The 22,306-nt window shown below is 42.1% G+C and overlaps 1 protein-coding gene across 3 annotated transcripts in view; it reads right to left on the bottom strand.

The window, feature by feature from the left end:
• Positions 1 to 22,306, bottom strand: part of ARHGAP26 (Rho GTPase activating protein 26) — a 400,569-nt gene that overhangs the window by 276,854 nt on the left and 101,409 nt on the right. For all 3 annotated transcript variants that reach the window (XM_020806318.3, XM_020806326.3, XM_020806342.3), the window contains exons 7-10: positions 21,427 to 21,531; positions 20,031 to 20,160; positions 19,110 to 19,210; positions 9,446 to 9,540 (exon numbers count right to left, since the gene is read on the bottom strand). In XM_020806318.3, coding sequence (XP_020661977.2) covers positions 9,446 to 9,540; positions 19,110 to 19,210; positions 20,031 to 20,160; positions 21,427 to 21,531 — 431 coding nt within the window. The remainder of the gene's footprint in view (positions 1 to 9,445; positions 9,541 to 19,109; positions 19,211 to 20,030; positions 20,161 to 21,426; positions 21,532 to 22,306) is intronic.

The raw sequence follows: 22,306 nt of genomic DNA, 5'->3' as shown, positions 1-22,306 counted from the left end.
TCAATAAAGCACAGTAATATTTTACATTAATGGTTGAACCCTGTTGGAATTAGTCCACCAGAAGAACTCCCTTCTTATCCCAAAAAACTGTTGCCATTTTTTTCTGCGCCAACCTTTGCACTCAGAATTTCTTTGGCCTGGGGGGACCACTGTGCCTCCGTTTCTTAGACTGTTCCTTTGTCTCAGGATCTTAACAGTATATCCATGTCTCATCACCAGTTACCAGTTTGCCCAGGAAATCTGACTCATTTCTTGCAAAATGTTCCAAAACAGCCACCGATGAGTCCACACGTTTCCTCTTTTGTTCGGTTGTCAAAAGTTTGAGGATCCACTTTGCTGCCAGATTTCTCATTTCCAAGTTGCTGTGGATAATGCCACCAACTTTCTCACGGGATATTCCCAGATATGTAGCAATACTTTCAGCTGATATTCGGCATTCCTCCATGATCATGTCATGGATGGCTTTTACATTTGCAGGCACAGAGACAGAAACAGGCCTTCCACTGGGTTTCTCACTATCAACACCGAAATGGCCAGTTTTAAAATTGACAACCCAACGTTTAACTGTTGCATATGAAGGGCCACTGTCACCCATAGTTTGAGACATTTCATCATGGATCTGCTTTGCACCTTTCCCCTGGAGAAACAGGAACTTGACTATGGTCCTATGGTGCTACCATGTTCACTTTGGACCTGAACATGAAAGATAAGTTAAAATCACAGGTACAGGTAGTTGATTTTTGCACCATTGAATACAGACAAATTGGCCAATACATCCTGCAATTTATAGCTTCTTAGCTCAATTTTTTTCTGGGAAAGGCTCAAAACTTATCAGCTTACTATGACTGATACAAAATACATACCAGGTGATGTAAAATAATATATAAACAATTTAGCGTGGTGTGAATAATAGTAGTTTTAGAAAAGCAGATAGTTATGGTTAAAAAAAAAAGATTAGATATTTAAGATAAACTGAGTGAAGATGATGATAAATTTATTGTACGGTCAAAGACCCAAAAATACAAGGATAAAAACATTACATAAAATATACAAACAAGTTGGATATCAAAAGATAGCAGGAATATGAAACTTGAATCATACATCTATCTTAACACAACACTTTACGGATTCTTAAAACTGAGAATAAAAACTTAGCCACTGACTGTGATATTAATTGGTTCTCTCCGGACAGCAGAAACTTAAGGTAGTCTGCGGGAGGTATACCAATGCATTTACACATTATTGGGTAGAGGTATTGGGTACGTTCAGACTTCTATAAACTACATTCTAGAATGGTGTGTGCCAGGGACTCAACTGTTTCTTCCCGCAGGGGCATATCCTTTCTCCATAAGGAATGTTATTAAACCGCCCTTTTAACAAGGCTGAGGGAAAGCAATTGAACCTAGCCCTTGAGAAGGCAAAACGATACCTTGGTACACTGATTTGATATAGATAATTTGGTAACTTGGGAAAGTTAAAATTTATACCAAAGTACGTTGGTGAGCAGGTCCTGTCTGCACCTGCTAATGAGTACTGGAGGTCTATGTCTTTAATGCGTTGCACAAGCATTGTCTTTATGTTGTCGTAAGGCTGACTCAGGAAGAAGTCCATAGAGAAGCCTAAGAGATGTAATTTATTAGTAAATCCCTTGTGCCATGAGCTGGTAAAGACATCTTTTTGTAAATAGTGTATATACCCACTGGTTATGGGAGCATATACCACCTTCAACCAGAATCGGAATGCATGCAACCAGGCTTGACATTCCACCGATTGAAGGCCAGCCTCCAAACGCAAAGCAGCTGAAGAGCAGCATCTTGTCATAGTGAATAGGATTCGCAGCGAGTTTGACAGAACACTTTCAACGGAGGGATTGAAACCGTTTATCCAGATCGCAATACCATACAGGAGCTGTGCAAGAATTTTGTACTTGACTATCTGTAGAGCAGCAGGGATGAACTGCCCACCCTGGACATAGTGGTATCGTCTAAGTACTTTGGTTGTATTATTAGCCACCTGCACTGCTGCTTGTCTATGGTACGCCCAGGAGAGGGTACGTGAGAAGACAATTCCCAAGTATGTGAATGTTTTAACTTGTTCTATATGTTGGCCTTCAATAACCCAATCTTTAACTTTACTATGTCTAGAGAAAACCATTATTTTGGTTTTCTCGAAATTAATTGTTAATAGGTTGTTCCTACAATAACTCATAAATGCACGTAAAATACGTTTGAGACCAACTTCTGATAGTGACATGATAACAACGTCATCTGCATATAGTAGAAGAGGCACTCTGATTTTAGCCAATTTCGGGGAGTGAAATTCAGGAGCTGTGCAGCTTTTAGGAAGGTCATTTAGACACAGATTAAATAATGTAGGCGCCAGAATACAACCTTGGCGAACCCCTCTCTCTGCCTGAATGGGGTTTGATAGATTCCCATCGACTCCACATCTTACCCTAATTGTGGTCTGTTGGTAGAGGCTTCTGATAAGGTATAGTAGCCTCTTATCAATCGAGGAAGAGTAGAGTTTTTCCCATAAATTTCCTCTGGGTATTGAGTCGAAGGCAGATTTTAGATCTATAAATGCTGCAAACAGGCCATTCCCATGACTACCCATATACTTCTCTGTGAGGTGGTTCAGTACTATACAGTGGTCGAAAGTGGAGCGGTTCTTTCTGAAACCAGCCTGTTCATTCCCTAAGATATCCTCCTCCTCAATCCATGTGATTAGTCTATTATTCAGATATCTAGCATAAAGCTTGCCCACTATTGACAGGAGGCTGATTGGTCTATAATTTGAGGGTTCGTTTTTGTTCCCCTTCTTATAGATTGGTATCACTATTGCCTCTAACCAGGAGTATGGAATTTGCCCAGTGTTATTAATGAATGTAAATAAATGTGATAAAAGGGGAGCCCACCAGTCTGCATTGGTCTTTAAAGACTCTGCTGGTATTAGATCGGGTCCCGGTGCCTTCCCTGATTTTAGGCAAGCTATTAATGGCCTTATTTCATTTTCGTTTACTGGGTCCCAGTTTGGCAATTTGTTTAAATCTAAGAATGTGATGTTAACAGTTTGTGCAGGTTTAGTTTCCTCAAATATTTTAGTGAAGTACCGTTCCCATATATTTGCCGGGATACTGCAGTAAGCTGACCCTGTTTGGGCGCCTAGTGCTCCAGAGACCAAGGGCCAAAATAGCTTAGACTCTTTGTTTAGCACAGAGTCTATCAAGATGTTCCATTGTTTTTGAATTGATTGTTTCTTTTTCTGGGCAATCAGGGTTTTATATTGGTTTTTAACTACGTAGTACTCCCGGGGGAGAACTGCCAAATTCTTCTTCCTATACTGCATGTATATTTCTCTAAGTTGGTTTTTTTTTATGGGAGCATTCCTTATCAAACCATTTAGGAGTATACCTGAGTGAAGATGTATTTAGAGCAGAACATCAAACTGACTGAAACATTCTGCTCATGGGTTGATGGAACTGCATGAGTGAGAAGGGCACCCATGCAGAGTAGTCACAGCACTGATGATGCATGAACTAAATAGGGCATGCCCTTTGGCATCCATAGATGTAATAGATGAAGTGTTGTTGTTGTTTAGTCGTTTCCGACTCTTCGTGACCCCATGGACCAGAGCACGCCAGGCCCTCCTATCTTCCACTGCCTCCCGGAGGTCTGTCAATTTCATGTTGGTTGCTTCGCAGAAGTAGTAAGTCATAATTAGAGAAGGCCCACTGATTCTATGAGAAATACTCTACTTGTGATGTACTACTGGGTTTTAGTCACTGTGCAAATCTTCAAAGATGGAATCTTTGCACACATTAAGACATCCACATAAGAGGAAGTTCAGCTGCACTGATTTGCATGGCAGATGGATGCCTTCACATCTATCCCTTTGTATACAAAAACCTGCCACCTGCAACCCTGAAAGTCCTGCAAGACAGCACATGAATAAAATGCTTGAATACTGCTCAGGTTTCACCATGATGCTCATTAAATGCAAGCTTCTGATGTAGCAACAGTGAGAAGACTTTATGGCATTCAAGATAGGAAGTGGCAATGAACCAATGAGGCCATCTGTCTAATGCCTGTGGAGCACATTGCCTTGATGGCATGTAATGCAGAACAGAGCAACTGAAACAGATTGCCTGTGTTTCCTGGTCTGACTCCATCCATTCTCAATTCCCCCTTTCTCACCACCATCTCATGCCAATTCATTTGTTATCCTTTCTCCCCAATTTATTTTGTAACCACAATACAAATCTCTTTGCATGTCAGCAAGCATGGCAAGGGACGTGGAAAGAATGCCAGCCTTGAACTCTTCTCATTCTGTTCACAGCTGGGTGGCACATTCCAGGGCTACCGGGGAAATTCCTTATTATGACCTCTTCTAACTCTCTTTCATGGGACTACTGTTATTGTGAAGTTCTTGAACAACTCAGTTGGGGTGAATTTAACATAAAATGTCTGCTCTTTCCCCAAGCACTGTGCAAGTTCTCTTTCTAAACAATCTTTCAGAGAGACAGAGGAACTTCTGTTTCATATAAGAAAAATACAGTTTGTTTTGGTTTGAGCATCACTGTTCTTCATTAGAAAGATAGTCTTTGCAGGACATTGGGATTAAAGTTGATTTTTTCCTCTTTCCTCAGGTTCACTTAAGACCTACTTAGCCACTACTTAATAAAGAGGTTAGAACCTGCACAGTGTTGTACTTAGTCTCATCCCCTCTGTTATCACAGAGTCTTCCTTGAATGATTAATATCACACGAGGCAAGTGAAAGCCCTGGAAAGCTCGGGTACATGCTTGTGTGAAGAGGATACATAAGAGCAGGAGCCTCTTCCCTTCAGACTCAGCAATGACAGAGGAGGCAGGGCTAAGTGCTCCCCTCAGCATATTCAAACCTCTTGATCCAGTAATGCCTGAACAGGGCTTGAGAGTACAAAACAGAGAGTTTATAGCACAGGCACTGCCAGCTTAGACAGTACTAGTGGTTGTGCCTCCATGTCGAATCATTTTCCAGTAGGGCAAGTAAGATAAATTTACTCTTCAAACTACCACTATCATGACTACTGCTTTCTTCCTGATTTATTTTTTGTGTTCTCTCTCTCATCTCTCTCTCTCGCACGCACATGCACACACACACACACACACACACACACACACACACACACACACAAAGAGAGAGAGAGAGAGAGAGAGCAGCTACCGATCACCTACTCACAATGCCTGTTCATTGATAGCCCAATACTGACATGAAAAGCTTGAAAGTAACCAATTACTGTTAACAGCACAGTGTGTATCCTGTTTTTGTGGGTAAGATAACTTTTTATATACATTTTTGAAGGAGGGAAAAACTATAATGGCCAGCAGTATTGTTCATTTTCCCCCAGTAACAGTTAACACTTATTCTGTCACTGCATCTAAAACACTGTTTTGGGGACTCATTTGGAGAGGGGAAGTTGTGGCATTTATTTATTTATTTATTTATTTGAAATAATTTCTCTCAGACCTGAACGTATTTTTGTAAAACAGTATCAAGAATAGTAACATGTTAGTACTGAGATGTGTGACTCTTAAAATAACAAACAAATAATGAGCAAGGTACAAGTTGTCAAAAAGCAATGACTAATGGCAACACAGCCATGATTTAAAACATAATTTTCCAAGCTCTGTGATAAGACAGTACAGTGGTGCCTCGACTTACGAACATCCCTACTTATGACCATTTCGAGTTATGGCCAGCTCCGGCAGCAACATTTTGCTTCTACTTGCCACCGGAGTTTCCACTTACAAACAGAAAAAGGCAGGGAAAAAAGTCGGGAAATTCAAATTTCTAACTGTAGGTGGCGACAAGGCTGCTTCTTTGTAGCTCTTTCGCCCCAGCAGTTAGAGATCGTCAGAGCCTTAGGAGACTTGGGACTGCCTCCTTCCACTTCTCTGTGTGTGTGTGTGTGTGTGTGTGTGTGTGTGTGTGTGTGTGTGTGTGTGTGTTTGCAGGGAGGCTTCAGGCTGCCTTGTAAGGTAAGGTGTTGTTTTCTGCTTTTTAAAAACTGTTCTGGGTGTTTTTGCAGCGTGGTTTTGAGCTGGGGGGTTATGTTTCTGTGCTGTGATGGGTCTTAGGGGATTTGTTTGGTTTTTGATTTCCCCCCCCCCCATTTCTGATGGATCTTGGGGGTTTCCTTGCTTTTCAGTCCCCCCCCCATTTCCGATCCTGCACAATCTGCTTGATTGCTTTTTGCTTTCTCTGTTTGCATTTGCAATGGGTCTTGCAAGGTTGAAGGGTTTTTGATTTGTTTTTGTTTTTTGCATTAGGTCTCCCACACTTGATTGCTTTTTGCTTTCTCTTGTTTGCATTTGCAATGGGTCTTGCATAGTTGATTGCTTTTCTCCCCACCCCCCTCGGCTGGAAGGGATTAATTGCGTTTCCGACCGGTCTTGCAGTGATTTTTTTTGTGATTTTTTTAATTCAGCCGGAACAGATTAATTGCATTCCAATGCATTCCAATGGGAAATGGTGCTTCAACTTATGACCATTTTGACTTATGACCATCTTCCTGAACCAATTAAGTTCATAAGTCAAGGCACCACTGTAGTACAGTGTTCAAGACCTTCTATGAAACTGTTGCCCAGCTACAATCCACATATCTGAGGAACCCTCTCCTTTGACAGAGGAGAAACATTGCATGTAGGCGACAACTTACCTACTATTTCTTTTTTGCCTTCACTACTTGACGCACCCATGTGGTAGGAGCAGTTGTGAATTAGACAAGTGCAAAACCTGAACAAAAACCCTGCCTTCAGCTAAGGAAAGAAACACGAATTCTTACATGAAGAAGGCTTCAAGGCACTTCTGCTAAAAATATGTTATTTTAGATCAGGGTGATTTGCAGTTAGGGAAACCAAATTACTGGCACTCAATCTAAAACTTCATAAATTTTAGCCTCTGAGATATATATTGTACCTATCAAATAATGAAATGCTGCAATTTTGTGCTTTCAGTTAATATATTTGATTCTTGGTAGCTATGCATCACGTTGTTAAGGGAGTACATATTTAGATATAAATGGTGAGATAATGATGCAGAAAGGCAATTGCTTCTGTGTAGCATCAGGTTCTTGAAATTTATAGATTAAAGCTTGCACAGAGGCCAGCTTCACTTCCAGTCACTGTGAGATCACTTTTCTAGCTGACATACTACTGAAATCCAGTTAATTAGACAAGACACTGTCACAGAGTGTCTGTCATGGACAGATGTAAGATTGAATCAAGCCATGTATCTGGCACTGAGAACAACCAAAACCTAATGGGTATATAAGTTATTTGAAATGGTGGGGGAGCAGAGTTACCACCTATTTTTAAAATTTGTTTCAACTCTACATGAAAGCTTTCAACCAACATGAAAGGTTTAAAATCAGTTTAACCATCAATAGAAAAAAGAATAACACTATTGCGAAAAACAAAAGCATAGAGATCAGTGGTTATCAAAATATAGTAACAAGACTTCTGAAAGCTTGTGCTTTAAACAAGATTTGAGATGTAAATCAGAATCTAAATCCAACTGCTTGTCCGAAATTGAGCAGACTCATTGAATCAAATGCTATATGGTAATCCAACATTTATTTTTAATGGGACTGCTCTAGATAGAAATAGCTCAATAGATCCAGATGAATCCAGTTCAAAACTTATGCCACCCAGAGTAGACCCTGGTCTAGATGGGTAGGGTAGAAGTCTAATGAATAAAATAAAATAAAATAAATAATGTTATAGGGAAGTCCTAAAAGGTACTGAGGTAACATGAAGAAAACATTCTGAATTCTTAAGGGAAAGTATAGAAACTACAAGTGACTTGTTATTGCAGCAACCAAGGAAGTTTAAGGAATTTATACTTGGTGGATTCTGATACAGACTAACTTGGTTTGCATCTCCAGAACTAATCTACAGATCAAAACAGTTATAGCTTGGTTTCATACTTCTCCAAATTTTGCAATGCAGTTGAAAAAAAACTACCAAGATGTGTATGTTAAAGTAAAATACAATGATAAACAATATCTTTAAACAATCCATATATATTCAAATAAATTTTTGCACATCTTTTATAAAAAATCACCCATGAATGCAGAAATGGGATATAGGAATGAACAAATAAAAGTGATACAGACTGGGGGAAAATTGGACAGTCCATCTCTAATGTTCCCAGCATTTCCTAATATGTTAATTAGGTCACAACATCATTGTGGGTAAAAACAGAAGGAAACAGGAGATCCCAAAATCCTTCACTAGCTGAAATCCTGTTGCAAGGTTGCTCCAATGGCATAACTTTTAAATATAAGTAGTTCTAAGTTAAGAAGTCTCTGTAGGCATTATCTGTTGCATGCTAAGTCATGCAACTCAGTATGCAGCAGTTAATATCTAGAGACTTCTTAACTTGCAGCAATTCACATCTAAATGTTATGCCATTTGCACAACAGGATTTCAACCAGTGTCCTACATTTAAGTCACATTCAAGTTTTTTAATTGGGATAAATCCAATATGTAGAGAGGAACATTGTAGCTCTGTCAATCTCTGTCATCCCCTCTGATATATGTAGGTCAACAATTCTAAAGAGGGGGAGCTCTGTTATCAATGAGGGCTCTGGATGTCAAGGTCTAGACTCACATGGACAATGTCCATAAATAACAACACTGTTGCTCTTTAGGTTCATCACTGCCATTTAGAGGGGAGAGAAACCAAAGATGGAGGGGAGTCTAGAGTAGTGCCTTCTACACTTGGGCGAGTTTACCCAAATAATTATGCTTAAATATGGCTGAAATAAATGCTGGTGCAATATTTCATTTCTACCCTAACCACACTTGAATATAAGTGTAGACATGTAAGATCTCAACTCAAACATATGCTTGAGGCCTAGGAATGTGTAAAGCACACCCAGTTTCCAAATATGGCACAAATGCTTTTCTAACAACTCCTTATATGTGTCTTAATTGACTAAAATAGCACAAGGTGTCAAGCGAGCCCCAGAACATTCCCTGTCTAGGCAAAGATTTACACTACACACAACAACATGGGCAAGTTCTACAAAGTAATCTTGATGTGTAGTGTCATAGTAGCAAAACTCCATCTGGCACAGCAGAACCTTCTCCCTCTCTCCACTTCATACATCCACACCTTCTTGCGGCTCAAAAATCTGATCCACAAGGTTTCTTTAGCCACTTAGAGCAGATTTAGAGGATGCAGTGGGAGTTCTGGAGAACCCCCACCCACATTCCAACTCTGTCAATGGAATTGCACCTCCAAATCCCACCTATAATCTAAGAAGAATACAGATGGTGAGAAAAGTTCAGGCTAACTTCTAGTTCTGTTTTGTATTGCCTCCAAAAAGATGTTCAGTTCTATTACTGTAAGAAAAATAAATGAATAAGAAAATAGTGAAAGACTTATTCAACTCACCGATCTATTGCTTCCACGTCAAAGCAAAATCTCTTTTCTATAGAATCAGTTTTCCGTCGTGTGCAGGACTTGAGGATAATGGCTTCATCTTCACCCTGGTAGAAGACAGAAATCAAATTTGACCCATCTGTCTGTAAATTACATAGAGGTAATAACCATGTTCTGAATCCAAGCCATCATTATCTTACACATCATCATCATCATCATCATCATCATCATCATCATCATCATCATCATCATCATCGTTGTTTTTGTTGTTGTTGTTGTTCCGCATTTCTCCCAACAAGGGACCCAAAGTGGCTCACAACATTAAAATTCACACAATTTAAAAACACAATAAGTTAAATAGAAAAAGATGAACTAAACAATATACAATTTAAAATACAATTAAAAGATTAAAACATAAAAACACAAAAAAGATTAAAATTATCTACTAAAATGGGGTTCAGGTATTCAATTATAGTTGTGAAAAGCCTGTCTGAAGAGATGGGTCTTTAGCTTTTTTCAGAAGAATAGCAGGGAAGGGGCCATCCTGATCTCCCGAGGGAGAGCGTTCCATAGCCTGGGAGCTGCCACAGCGAAGGCCCTCTCCTGTGTCCCCATCAGTTGTGCTTGCACTGGCAATGGGACCAAGAGGAGGGCCTCCTCATATAATGTATATATTATGTGGCTCAATGATGAATACTGATAAAAACAACAAGCTGAAGAGAAGTCAAGATTTTAGTACCACCTGTAAACCAGCTTCCAAAAAATTACATATAGAAATCATGGTAAATATCCAACACCTCAGAACAGATAAGAACATATGACAGCCCTGTAGCAGCAGAGCAAACTTTCAACGCATCCAAGGGAGAGGGAACATGTGCTGTTCCAGATGTTTTTGCACTACAACACTGATCAGCCCTTGGCAGCATGATCAGGAACCACAGGAACTTGCCATATAAAATATGTGGCTGACAACACATTCCAGGTCCCCCAAACAGTCCAAATATCACTACTTCAGACAGGAACCATGAGATCCCTGCAGAAACCCAACAAATCAAGATTTAAAGGAAAAGAGAGGTTACTTGCCTGTAACTCTGGTTCTTCGAGTGATCATCTGTGAATTCACACTATAGGGTTTAATATGCGCTTGCGCAGAGGTATCCGGAATATCCTAGAGCTTTATCACGCGTTTGCCAGGACCATCCCCCCAGTACATGTGGTCTGCCCATCCTGGCGATTACCTCAGTTCCTAAGAACAGCCCGCCGCTGTTTCAAATGGAACAGATGTGACGGACAGAGAGGAGGATGGGCGGGAAGTGTGAATTCACAGATCACCACTCAAAGAACCAGAGTTACAGGTAAATAACCTCTCTTTCTTCTTCATGGTCTCTGTGAATGCACACTATAGGGTGACTGACAAGCGGACTTACAGGAGGAGGGATGCCACAGAAGAACAGATGATAATACAGCTCTGCCGAATGCCGCATCTGTCTTGGCTCTGACATCGAGGCGGTAATGTGTGGCAAAGGTAGATGGAGTCGAGCATGTGGCAGCCTTACAAATGTCAGGAGAAAGTATACCTCTTTAAAAGGCTGTAGAAGCTGCAATGGCTCTTACGGAATGTATTGTGAGAGAGTATGATATCAGCTTGTGGGAGAGTTGATAAGCAAGGCAGGTGGTTGTCACAATCCATCAAGAAATGGTTTGGGAAGAAATCTGTGCACCTCTGTGAGGAACATGTGAAGTAATAAAGAGCCTCCTAGACTTGCAAAAAGCAGAGGTCCTGGAGACGTAAAACGCCACAGCTTGCCGAATATCGAGCGAGTGTAGGGACCGTTCAAGGTCATTTGCCAGTGATGGGAAGAAAATAGGTAAGACAATGGGTTGCTTGAGATGAAACTCAAAGGTAACCTTTGGGAGAAAAGAGACATCTGGGTAAAGAGCAACTTTGTCCAGGTGCAATTGAAGGTAGGGCAGGTCGACTTGAGGGAGTCTGGGCTGACTCCTGTTCTGAAGAAGTACAGTGGTGCCTCAATTTACGAACTTAATTGGTTCAGGAAGTTTGGTGTAAGTCAAAATTGTCGTAAGTCAAAGCACAATTTCCCATTCAAATGCATTGAAATGCAATTAATCAGTTGCAGCTGAAGAAAAAAAATCACACACACACCCCAAAAACAAAAAACCCATCAAGACCAGTCAGAAATGCAATTAATCCCTTTCAGTTGAAGAGGGGGAAGAAAAACAATCAACTGTGCAAGACCAATTGCAAATGCAAACAAGAGAAAGCAAAAAGCAATCAAGCGTGGAAGACCTAATATAAGGAAAACAAACCAAAAACCAATCAGCTGTGCAAGACCCATTGCAAATGCAAACAAAAAAAGCAAAAAGCAATCAAGCATGGGAAACCTAATGCAAAGAAAACAAACCAAAAACCAATCAACCGTGCAAGACCCATTGCAAATGCAAACAAAAGAAAGAAAAGCAATCAAGCATGGGAAACCTAATGCAAAGAAAACGAACCAAAACCCATTCAACCATGCAAGACCCATTGCAAATGCAAACAAGAGAAAGCAAAAAAGCAATCAAGCAGATTGTGCAAGATCAGAAATGGGGGGGGGGGCTAAAAAGCAAACAAACCTCCCAAGACCCATCGGAAATGGGGGGAATCCAAAAAGCAAGGAAACCCCCCCAAGGCCCATTGGAAATGTGGGGAAAAAAAACAAACCAACTGCACCCAAGACCCACCACAGCACAGAAACATCACCCCCAGCTCAAAACCACGCTGCAAAAACACCCAGAACAGTTTTTAAAAAGCAGAAAACAACACCTTACCTTACAAGGCAGCCTGAAGCCTCCCTGCAAACACACACACACACACACACACACAGAAATGGAAGGAGGCAGTCCCAAGTCTCCTAAGGCTCTGACGATCTCTAACTGCTGGGACGAAAGAGCTACAAAGAAGCAGCCTTGTCACCACCTACAGTTAGAAATTTGAATTTCCCGACTTTTTTCCCTGCCTTTTTCTGTTTGTAAGTGGAAACTCCGGTGGCAAGTAGAAGCAAAATTTTGTGGCCAGAGCTGGACATAACTCAAAATGGTCGTAAGTAGGGGCATTCATAAATCGAGGCACCACTGTAGAGAGTGCATTTCTTGTTGTGAAAGGTGTAAAAAATGTCTATGCAGCGATGACCCAACAATTGCACAGATCGAGGAACACTGAGTTGTCGTGAGTCCATTCATGCATCTGAGTGTGCAGCCTGCTTAATGTGTCTGCCAGTTGATTGTGCTGGGTGGCGACATGAACTGCGACTGGATAGATGTGGTGTTCGTAACACCACTCCCACAATTGGACAGTAAGTTAGAGGAGAGATAGGGAATGAGTGCCTCCTTGTTTGTTCACACAGAAAAGAGCAGTGGTATTGTCTGTGGTGATTTGTATGGCTGTTCCAGTAATGATGGGTTCGAAAGCACGGAGGGCTTTCAAAATGGTGAGGAGCTTGAGCTGACTGATGTGGAGCCTCCTTTCCACATGTGACCATAGGGCATGTATCCAAAGGCCATTGCAATAAGCTCCCCATCCAATAGGGTTGGCATCGGTGGTGACTTTGGTCATGAGCTGCAGCAAAGCTAAGGGCCTGCCCATGAACAGATTGTCTGGTGTGTCCAACCAAAGTGGTTGAGCCCTGAGCTCTGGTGTTACTTGGAGCAGCTTGCTATGTGGATCAGAAATTGGGTCGAAAAGAGAGAGGTACCATGCCTGGAGTGAGCACATTTTTAGCCGGGTATGTTGTATGACGGATGTGGTTGAAGCTATGAGTCTGAGGAGGCACTGGGCTTGATGCGGAATTACAAGGGTGTGAGTCTGGAAGTAGAATGGAGCTTTATTGCTCATTCTTGAGAAAGGAATGCCCATGCTCTTTGTGAGTCTAGGATGGCACCTATATAGGTGACAATTTGAGAAGGTAGGAGGATAGATTTGTCTACATTGACTCTTAGGCCCAGATCTGGTAGGAAGGATAAAGTGAGATCTAAGTCATGGATAGCCTGAGAGTGGGAGGGCGTGCCCAGTAACCAGTCGTCTATGTACAGGAAGATGGAGTCTCCTCGTGTACGGAGATGAGCTGCTACCAGGGCCATGACTTTTGTGAAGACTGGGGGGGGGGGGGCAGTGGACAGGCCAAATGGGAGGGCCCTGAATTCGTAAATGGTGTCTCCTAGAGAAAATCTGAGAAACCTTTGGTGATTGTGGTGAATAGTAATGTGAAAATAAGCATTGCTTAGGCCGATGACAGCAACCAGTCGCTTTACTGAAGAATGGATAGTGTGGGTTCTAGTGTAACCATATAGAAATGTTTCTGAAGAATGTAGTAATTGAGGTCCTGGAGGTTGAGGATGGGTCTGAGACCTTCGTCTCTCTTTGGGATGGTGAAGTACTGGGAGAAGAATCCACGGTTGTCATTTGAAGGAATGACAAGAGTGATGGCATATTTTAGTAAAAGTGATCAAATCACTTATTTTAGTGTGTCGGACGGAGTTGTCAGAATTATCCTTGGTGGTGGTAGGAGGGAGAATTCAATCAGGTAACCTGTGGTGATGATGCCGAGTACCCAAGAGTCAGTAGTGATGGAGGCCCAGGGCAGAAAATGAGCTGAGAGACAAGTGTTGCCAGATGGTATGGTGGGAAGTGTGTGGATCTGGGTGAGAGAGAAGTCAAAGGCTCTGTTTTAATTTGTTGTCATGGCACCTGAAAGATTGTCTAGGGCATTGTTGCTGCATGGCACGTTGAGGCTGAAAGGATGAGGAAGATGTTGGTAAGTACCTCTGTCATTCAGGAGGAGGCTTGTATTGCTGGTACAGATAAATGCAGCACCATTGATATCGTTGAGGGCGATAATATGTCTGAGTATTGCATGAGCATGCTGTTTTTCTCATCTTTTGTAGGTTGTCTAAAGTTTTGTCCATCTTGTCAACAAAAAGGCCGACTCCATCGAAAAGCAAGTCCTCAATGCAGAGATGTTGAGTCTTCAGAGATATGGGCCAAGCGGAGCCATGGGTGTCTGTGAAATGTGATAATAGTGGCCATGTGTTTGGACATAGCCTCTATAACATGATGAGCAGTGATGCACCCTTGACAAGCCACTGCTATAGCCTTTTAGTGGAAAGCAAGGCCACGTGCTTTGTATTCGTCAGGTGCGGACTGGAGGGTTGGGAGAGCTTTATTCCACAGATGATGGTGGTACGCTTCCATGGTAGCTAGGTAGTTGGCAGCATAAACCGTGAAAGAGGCAAGAGAGTAGACTCTACGTCCAATGATATTGAGCCTCCTGCCTTCTTGTTATTGTGAGTTGCACTAGAGCGATAGTGAGCTCTATTTTGCATGGCATCAACTATAACCAAGTTGGGAGGTGGATGTTTGGAGAGAAAGGAAGTATTATTTCCATGTGCTTTATATAAGTTCTTAGCACGTCTGGAAATTGCGGGACAGAAGAGGGGTTTGGCCATGATTGTTTGGTAAGTCTGAGGAGAGAAGGGATAAACCTCATATGGAGTGGAGGAGTTTGAACCTGATTGATATCCTTGTAAACTTTGTCTGATTCTGTAGGGACTGGATGTTGAACATCCAAGTCCATAACCTTTGCAATATGGAGAATGAGTTGCGAATAGGAGAAGTCCTCAGATGGAGACAGTGGGTTGGTATCAACCACATCTGAATTGGGCATAGGCAGGTTAGGTAGAGACTCCTGTGGTGGGGAGGAGTTGAGCGTCTCGTTGTCAGAAGGCAGAGGTGATTGAGGTTGATAGCCTGGAGGTGGAGGAAACTGTTGATATGGAGAGCCAGCAGTATGAGGCACATCGTCATGTGATGACAATGGAGGATAGCATTGAGATTTGTTGGTACCATGTTTGGAGTGAGGAACCTGGTGAGAAGTAGATCATTTGAGCTGGTGAGTGTTGGTAGTATCTAGAGGAGCCAGTGATGGTCCAGTGTAGGTGGTAGTTACCTGTAGAGAAAAGGAACGCACGTGGGAGAGTGTGGTCAGCTTGGTGGCAAACAACGTCGATGGGCGGGGTCGCTTTGGTACCGTGAGTGGTTGAGCGATGAAAGGCTCAGTAGGGTAAGACCACTTCTGTGTGGTTTTAGAAGGCTTCAGTACCGGAGGAGGAGGTATGTACTTGTCCTCAGAAGAGGTTTAGTAATGTGGTCAGGATCTAGTCTGGTACCGTGGAGGAGATGGGGACTTTGAGGAGTCTGATGAGTAGTAGTAGGCATATCGAGGATGTTTTCGATATAGAGACCAGTATCAGGCTGCCAATACCGATATGACCAATGCCGGAATCGCTTAGGCAGAGGTTCAAAGTAAGTTGGAGGTTCATATAGGGTAACTCGCTTTGGATGGCGGTAGCGAAGTTGGGTGGCCTGCAATGTCGGCAACCCTGATGGTTTCAGAGGTTGATATTGTTTGATATCGGATCGGCAAGTCCACGGTGTATAGTTGGTCTTTCAAAATCGTTTGTGCAGATCAGCCAGTACTGATGCTGAATCCGACTTGAAACTCATATATTTGGGGCTCGAATAAGCAGATTATGCAATCATGGTCACCTCAGCCGAGGTATTAGCCCATTCTGGGGACTGAGTGAGCAGAGCAGAGGGCAAGTGACCAGATGGCAGAGGGATAGAGTCCTCATTTGCAGAAAGGGAGTCAATGCATACTGTCGGTTGATCCTGCATAGGAGGTGCAGAGGTCATCCTGCTGGGAGGAAGTCGAGAAGACGGTGGATTAGATTGTTTGGCTTTTTCAGCTTAGAGTGCTCCGAAGTTGAAGATGTCTTCGGTGTCATTGTCGATTTCAATGTCAATCCCGAAGTCTTAGATTTAGAAGAGAGCTTGGAGTTAGACTTTGAGGAGGTCTGTTTGGATGTCGGAGAAATGGAAGATACACTGGAAGAGGCAGCAGCCAGAGGTTGGGAAGTTGGTGTGGCCTCCATCGAAGTCGGTAGAAGACAGAGGTAACGTTCCCAAAGGAAAGATCTAACGCGTTGTTGCCGAAGTTTGAGAGCCTGCTTTGTGAGATTTCTGCAGGCTTGACACGATGAGGGCTGGTGTGATTCCCAGAGGCAGAAAAGACAGGAGTTGTGCCCGTCGGAGAGGGGAGTTTTATTAGGACACAAGGTGTACCATTTGAATGGCCCTGTGGGGGCCATAAAATAGTGGGAAGGGGGAAATGGGGAAGGGGGGGCAGCCGGTAGAAGGAAAAAACAGTTGAAGAGTCTCTTACTGATTTTCCTCTAACGTCCCTTTTCAGAAAAAAAGTAGAAGCAAGGCAAACAAAGAGCTCATTGTAAGATGAAAACTCAGTGGTGGCAAAAACTAGGTTAATTGCCAGGACACGCAGACCACGTGTACTAGGGGGGCGGTCCTGGTGAACATGTGATAAAGCTCTAGAATATTCTGGAAACCTCTGTGCAAGCACAGATTAAATCCTATAGTGTGGATTCACAGAGACTACGAAGAAGAAGCAACACCCTTTTCTTGTTCTTATTCCTCAGCAATTTGTACTCAGTGGTGTTCCCTTTTAAGCCATGGTACCTCTTTCTGGCTACCATGGCCAGTATCTGAGGAGGGAGCTATTGACCATGAATCCTCTTTGCAAACCATCTAAGACGAGGGACAACATTATAACTAGCTTATCACACTGCTTTCTTCTTCTGTTGTGAGCTTAGGGTAGGTTCAGGAACAGGCTGAGGAGCTACATCTGTTGACTCTACCCAAAGAGTTCATCATCTAACATGTCATATCCTGTGGCTTTTGTCCTATTTTCCTACGGCTCCATTTGCTGGCTCCATCCACATACCACAATATTATTTTTCTGGTATTAGAAAGCCCAGCCAGCATCAGCCTTGCTATTTACCTATCCATACAACCCTCCTCCTCCAAATAACTAGAAGATATTATTTATAGTGCTGACCACTTTGCCTGTGACCCAACTCTCTTTCCTGATGGAAATTAAATCAAGAAAACACAAGACTGTTTCCGTCTTCTCTTGGCTGTGGAGCAGGTCAGGAACAGCCAGAAAGATCTAGTGGATGACAGAGCACAAGAGGCCTCAGGACACTAACAAAGGAGTACCACTTGGCAAAACAGGCATTCTGGGAGCATGACTCATAATGCAAGTAGAAATGCCACAGGAAGAAGCGGTACTTGTGAAAGGCTGTAGGTCAGTACATGTTAAGCAGTGATTTAGGTTTAGGGGAACATGACCCAATAAGAGCACCAGCAAGATTACTTTAAATGCAATAGCTGTAGATTCCTAGGAGTACTGCCAAAACATATACATATTCCTAGGAATAGGTATACATATACATATTCCTAGGAATATGTATATGCATACCTATTGTGCACTTCTTTGTGCAGAGACAACAGCTAGAGACAACCTGCAGAAAAGGGCAAAACAACCATTTGTTAGAAACGAAGTTTGTGCCCAGCATTACATCATGTCTTACAGCGAAGGAGAAAGTGCCCTCACAAAGGCTGTATGTGGTGAATTTATGTTAAAACTACCTATTGTAAAGAATATTCCTTTAAGTCTCCTAAGCACTTTGCATATTAAAAGAGATATTATCTTTGACAGAATCCTTGCTTGACTGAAAATTAATGCTGAAACGGCAGTACACTACATGAAAAGCACCTGGTCCACATACATCACCCATCCCTTTATGTCAGCATTGCCACTGTCTTCTCTGTTAACCATAAAAGGAACAAAATGGTAGGGCAATATTGTGGTAAATGCCCTTTTGTGGACCTAGGTATATGTTCTGAAACTACGAGAAAGAGGACATTAACTAAATTGATTAAGCTAACTAAAATTCCAGGTTCACTCAGACAATGAGGTTAATTCAAACAACAGACCTCTTGACCAAGGTACCAAACTTTGCTGTTCAGAACGTCTCCTCTTTCGAGTACAAATCTATTCCTAGCCCTAGGAAGAAATGGTTCCCCCTCTAGCAGAAGACTGTTAAAATATTTTCTAAGAGGAATGCCTTGCCTTACAGTGTAATCTTTGTCCATCATGCATTTTTAAGAGAATACCGAGCAATCTGGAGCTAGGATTTCTTGAAGGCCACCATCTCCCTAGAATTAGGTTCCTTAGCTCTAATTGATTTGGACATGTTATATGTCCCACCACCTGGAGAAGCTAGATTGACGGGGACTTGAGAAAATGACCTTTCTGTAGTGGTGACACAATTATAGCATCACCTGCCAAGGAAGGCCAACATATCTTCCTCTCTTTTTTTAATAACATTCCTGGGTCCCCAAACAAGGTGTGCGGCTTTCAGATCCTCTGTTCCCAACATCCCTCTGTTCACTTCAGAGATCCCAAGCCTCTATACTAGCCTGGAATGAACGAAGAGGGAGATATTTCAAACACTGCCTCCTAACTCCCATCCTAGTCACAGTGAGGCAGCATGACTTTTAAAGTAGCTAACCCTCTGGCATGTCATCCCCCACCACCTTGCCACCAGCCCTTAAAGGGATGAGTCTGTCACATATTGAAAGAACTGATCCCTTCTCCCTCCACCACCACCTGAACATTTCCTTCATTGAAGCCTATCATGATCCTCATCACAATAATCTCAGAACTATCGATGGGTACAAGTTTCTGGCGCTCTCACTCACCCCCTTCCCACCAGACTTCTGGTCAAATGGCACCATAATTATTCGTTTAGAATCACTCTGATATGTGCAGTAATGCTTCACCCAGGAGGTCCCAAAATGACCTAAAAAGAATTGAAAAGGACTATAATCATTCACACATAATACAAAATTACCCTGTTTCTCTGAAAATAAGACTCAACCTGAAAATAACCCCCAGTAGGATTTTTCAGATACTGGTAATGTAAGCTGTACCCCTCAAAAGGCCCCAGTTAAGTGAAACCATGCCCTCCACCATTGTGCAGCAACCAGAAGAAGATGACATGACTGTATTTGAATAAACGTTGTACATGAAAAAAAATAGTAAAACATTCCCTGAAAATAAACCCTAATGCATTTTTGGAGCAAAAATTAACATAAGACCCTGTCTTATTTTTGGGGAAATGCGGTATATACTAATAACTAAAGCAAGCCGAGCAGCTGCAATGATTTTAGTGACACAGTTTTGAATTCAAGATGCTGGAATTTGGGAGAGGTGAAGAGATAATTAACCAAATTCAAAGGCATTTGTCCCTAGAAGGATTGGGGATAATCCCTGTCATTTTCAAGTAATTTACAGCAACTCTGAATAAAACTCCCAGAAGGCAGAAAGTGGTCTAGGAGGCAGAGATAGGAGAATATACAGTACCTGAATGCAGGCATGCATTAATATTGTCAGTGAAAATCAGTGAGGTTTTTTTCCTAAATCTTGTACAAAGATGACATCTCCCCTCATTAGAGTTGGGGTTTCTTTTACAAGTCACACTTATCAGAGGACCTTCTGCCTATTCAACTTGAATCCTCCCCTCTCCCTGGCTGAGAAAAAAGACACTACTGCAATTTTATGAGTCAGCTCAAGAGTTCCCCTGCGTAGCAGCTACATGAAGTCAGAACAAAAGCACATACGCTTTTCCTGGACATAGAGGTAGCCCTCCATTGTGTAAGGACTGATGTTTTTGTGCTCATGGGGATTCTCCTTCATCTTCCTCATCAAGGACTCGACTTCTGATCTGGTGCCTTCAAACCGGTTCCTGGTCTGCATTCAAAAGAAGCAAGCAAACCTGGTGTTAAATGGCCCTTTTCAGACATCCATGGCATTACAAAGAGGCTGCTACTGCTTCAGATAGACCTGGGCAGGCTCAGAGCTTCCAGGATCTCCTTTGTTTCCCAGTAGAATCCAGAGGAAGAGAGCCAGGAACAAAGTAGAAGCATAAGCATAATCCATACATAGAACTGAAGAACAAAGAGCTCTGGAGGGCCCAGGAATTTACTCTCCACCTCAGAACTGTAGTTCTGATACAAACCTGCTCTCTTTCCCTCTTATTATTCTTGATTTCAGCAGCCCATGAGGGGTTGCTACCATTGTTAGATAACTAGGATTTGGAAATCCTTCCCAATACGCTCAGAGTCATATGTACATCCCATCTACTTTCTGCCCCTCCTGGCCGGTAAATGCTAGCCAAAGACATGTTGCTGCCTGAAGTGCAGCCATACACAAAATCCCTCAACACATGCACCCAGCCAAACCACACTGGAGAGTACATTAGCTCCCAAAGCCAGCCAACTTATTCTAGCACTTGATGCAGAAAATTACACAAGCTCCTTATGGCAACAAAAATAATACATTCCATAACTAGTCTGCTACCTTTCCATGATATCAACAATCTGTTGCCTCAAGTGGCTGCCTTACTCTGGTCAATGGCAGGGCCGCCTTAGGCTCATGCATGCTTGGGTTCATAGGCAGCTATACGATGAAACCAACATTATATTCATATGGTATCATATATGTCTGCCATGAAGAGAGTACTTGTTAAACTTCCCTTAGCAGATATCACCACATGTACCAGTGTACTGTTATTTCTATTTCAGAATGGACATGAGCCACACATACACCAGTATACTCTGGCCACACTGCTTGATGGGGATCAAAAACAATATCCTTCAAAATATTTCTGGAGCTTTATATAGAGAGGGGTCAAGAAAATCAGCCGGACTGAATTAAAAGTTATATAATACAAGCAGACTGAAATATGGACCTATTGGGAGCAGTTAAAAGCACTTTTCATGTAAGTGTCTATTTTCTCTGCAATGGCTATTTTTAATGCATTGCATATCCTAACATCCCTAAGATAGAAGGAACTAGGCCATTATCAAGATCATTTAGTTCCATCTAAAGGGCTGTTGCCATTATACAAATTAGAACGGTTGCACAGCAAAATAGGTTTGGTAAAAGAGAAGAAGCTAAAATATATTGCTTATATAGGTGCGTTGTCTCTTTTCAGTGTTTCTACTTGGCTCTTACATTTTGTATGCTGATTGTTAGCTCTGTCTTGAAATCACTGAAATCCTTTGCAAGCTCATAGCCATGATGGTAGAATGTGAAGAGCCCCTGAAGAAAGGCCAGCAGCTGCAGAGGAGAAGAAAACAGCAAAAAAAGTTAAACATCAAAGACCTGAACAAATGTTAAGAAATGATTCACTAAGCTACACCACTGCAGTTCGTGTGTGTGTGTCTTACGAGAATTTTCTGAAGCTTCAGCAGTAGCATGGTATCATTCTGTAGCTCTAGAAAAAGTTTTTTTTTAAAGTCTGTCATGCAGTTAGAAACTAAATATATTCACTGAGAAGCTGGTGCTACTGTGTTCAGTAAACATATTGTTCAATAGTTCTGCAGAGGGTTGCAGCCAGGCAGCCCAATCCTGTGAGTATGTATTCAGAAGAAAGTTTTACTTAATTCAGTGGAATTTCTCTGTTAGGCAAAAGATTGCAACCCTCATTTATTTTGGGTAGGACCTTTATGACAAGTCACTCTCTTGACTTTAGCTCTCAATGTAAACCCACTCTTGGTATCTAATGGCTGATATTCCATATTACATAAGCTGGGTCAGGTGCTCAAGCATGTGGTGGTACCTTATCTCAGGCATTTGTATCAGACTTTGTTCCATTTCAGTCTGGCTCTTGATGTGCTGCTGAGATCAAAATGCCTCTGGCTGTCTTGGTGGATTATGCAGGGAAAGAACAGACAGAAATGTGTCCCACCTCATTCTGTAGGAGATCTTAGCTGTTGCTGATACCACCAACCATGGTAGACTTTGGGATTATCTTGAAGAGAAGCGGTTCGCAAGATGCTATTTACAAAGTTTGGTCTTGTTAGCAGATGCCCAGATTTCCAGAAGGTAGCAC

This window comes from Pogona vitticeps, chromosome 2 (assembly GCF_051106095.1).
Source record: "Pogona vitticeps strain Pit_001003342236 chromosome 2, PviZW2.1, whole genome shotgun sequence".
NCBI classification, from domain to species: Eukaryota; Metazoa; Chordata; class Lepidosauria; order Squamata; family Agamidae; genus Pogona; species Pogona vitticeps.
This window is presented reverse-complemented; position numbering and strand designations above follow the sequence as displayed.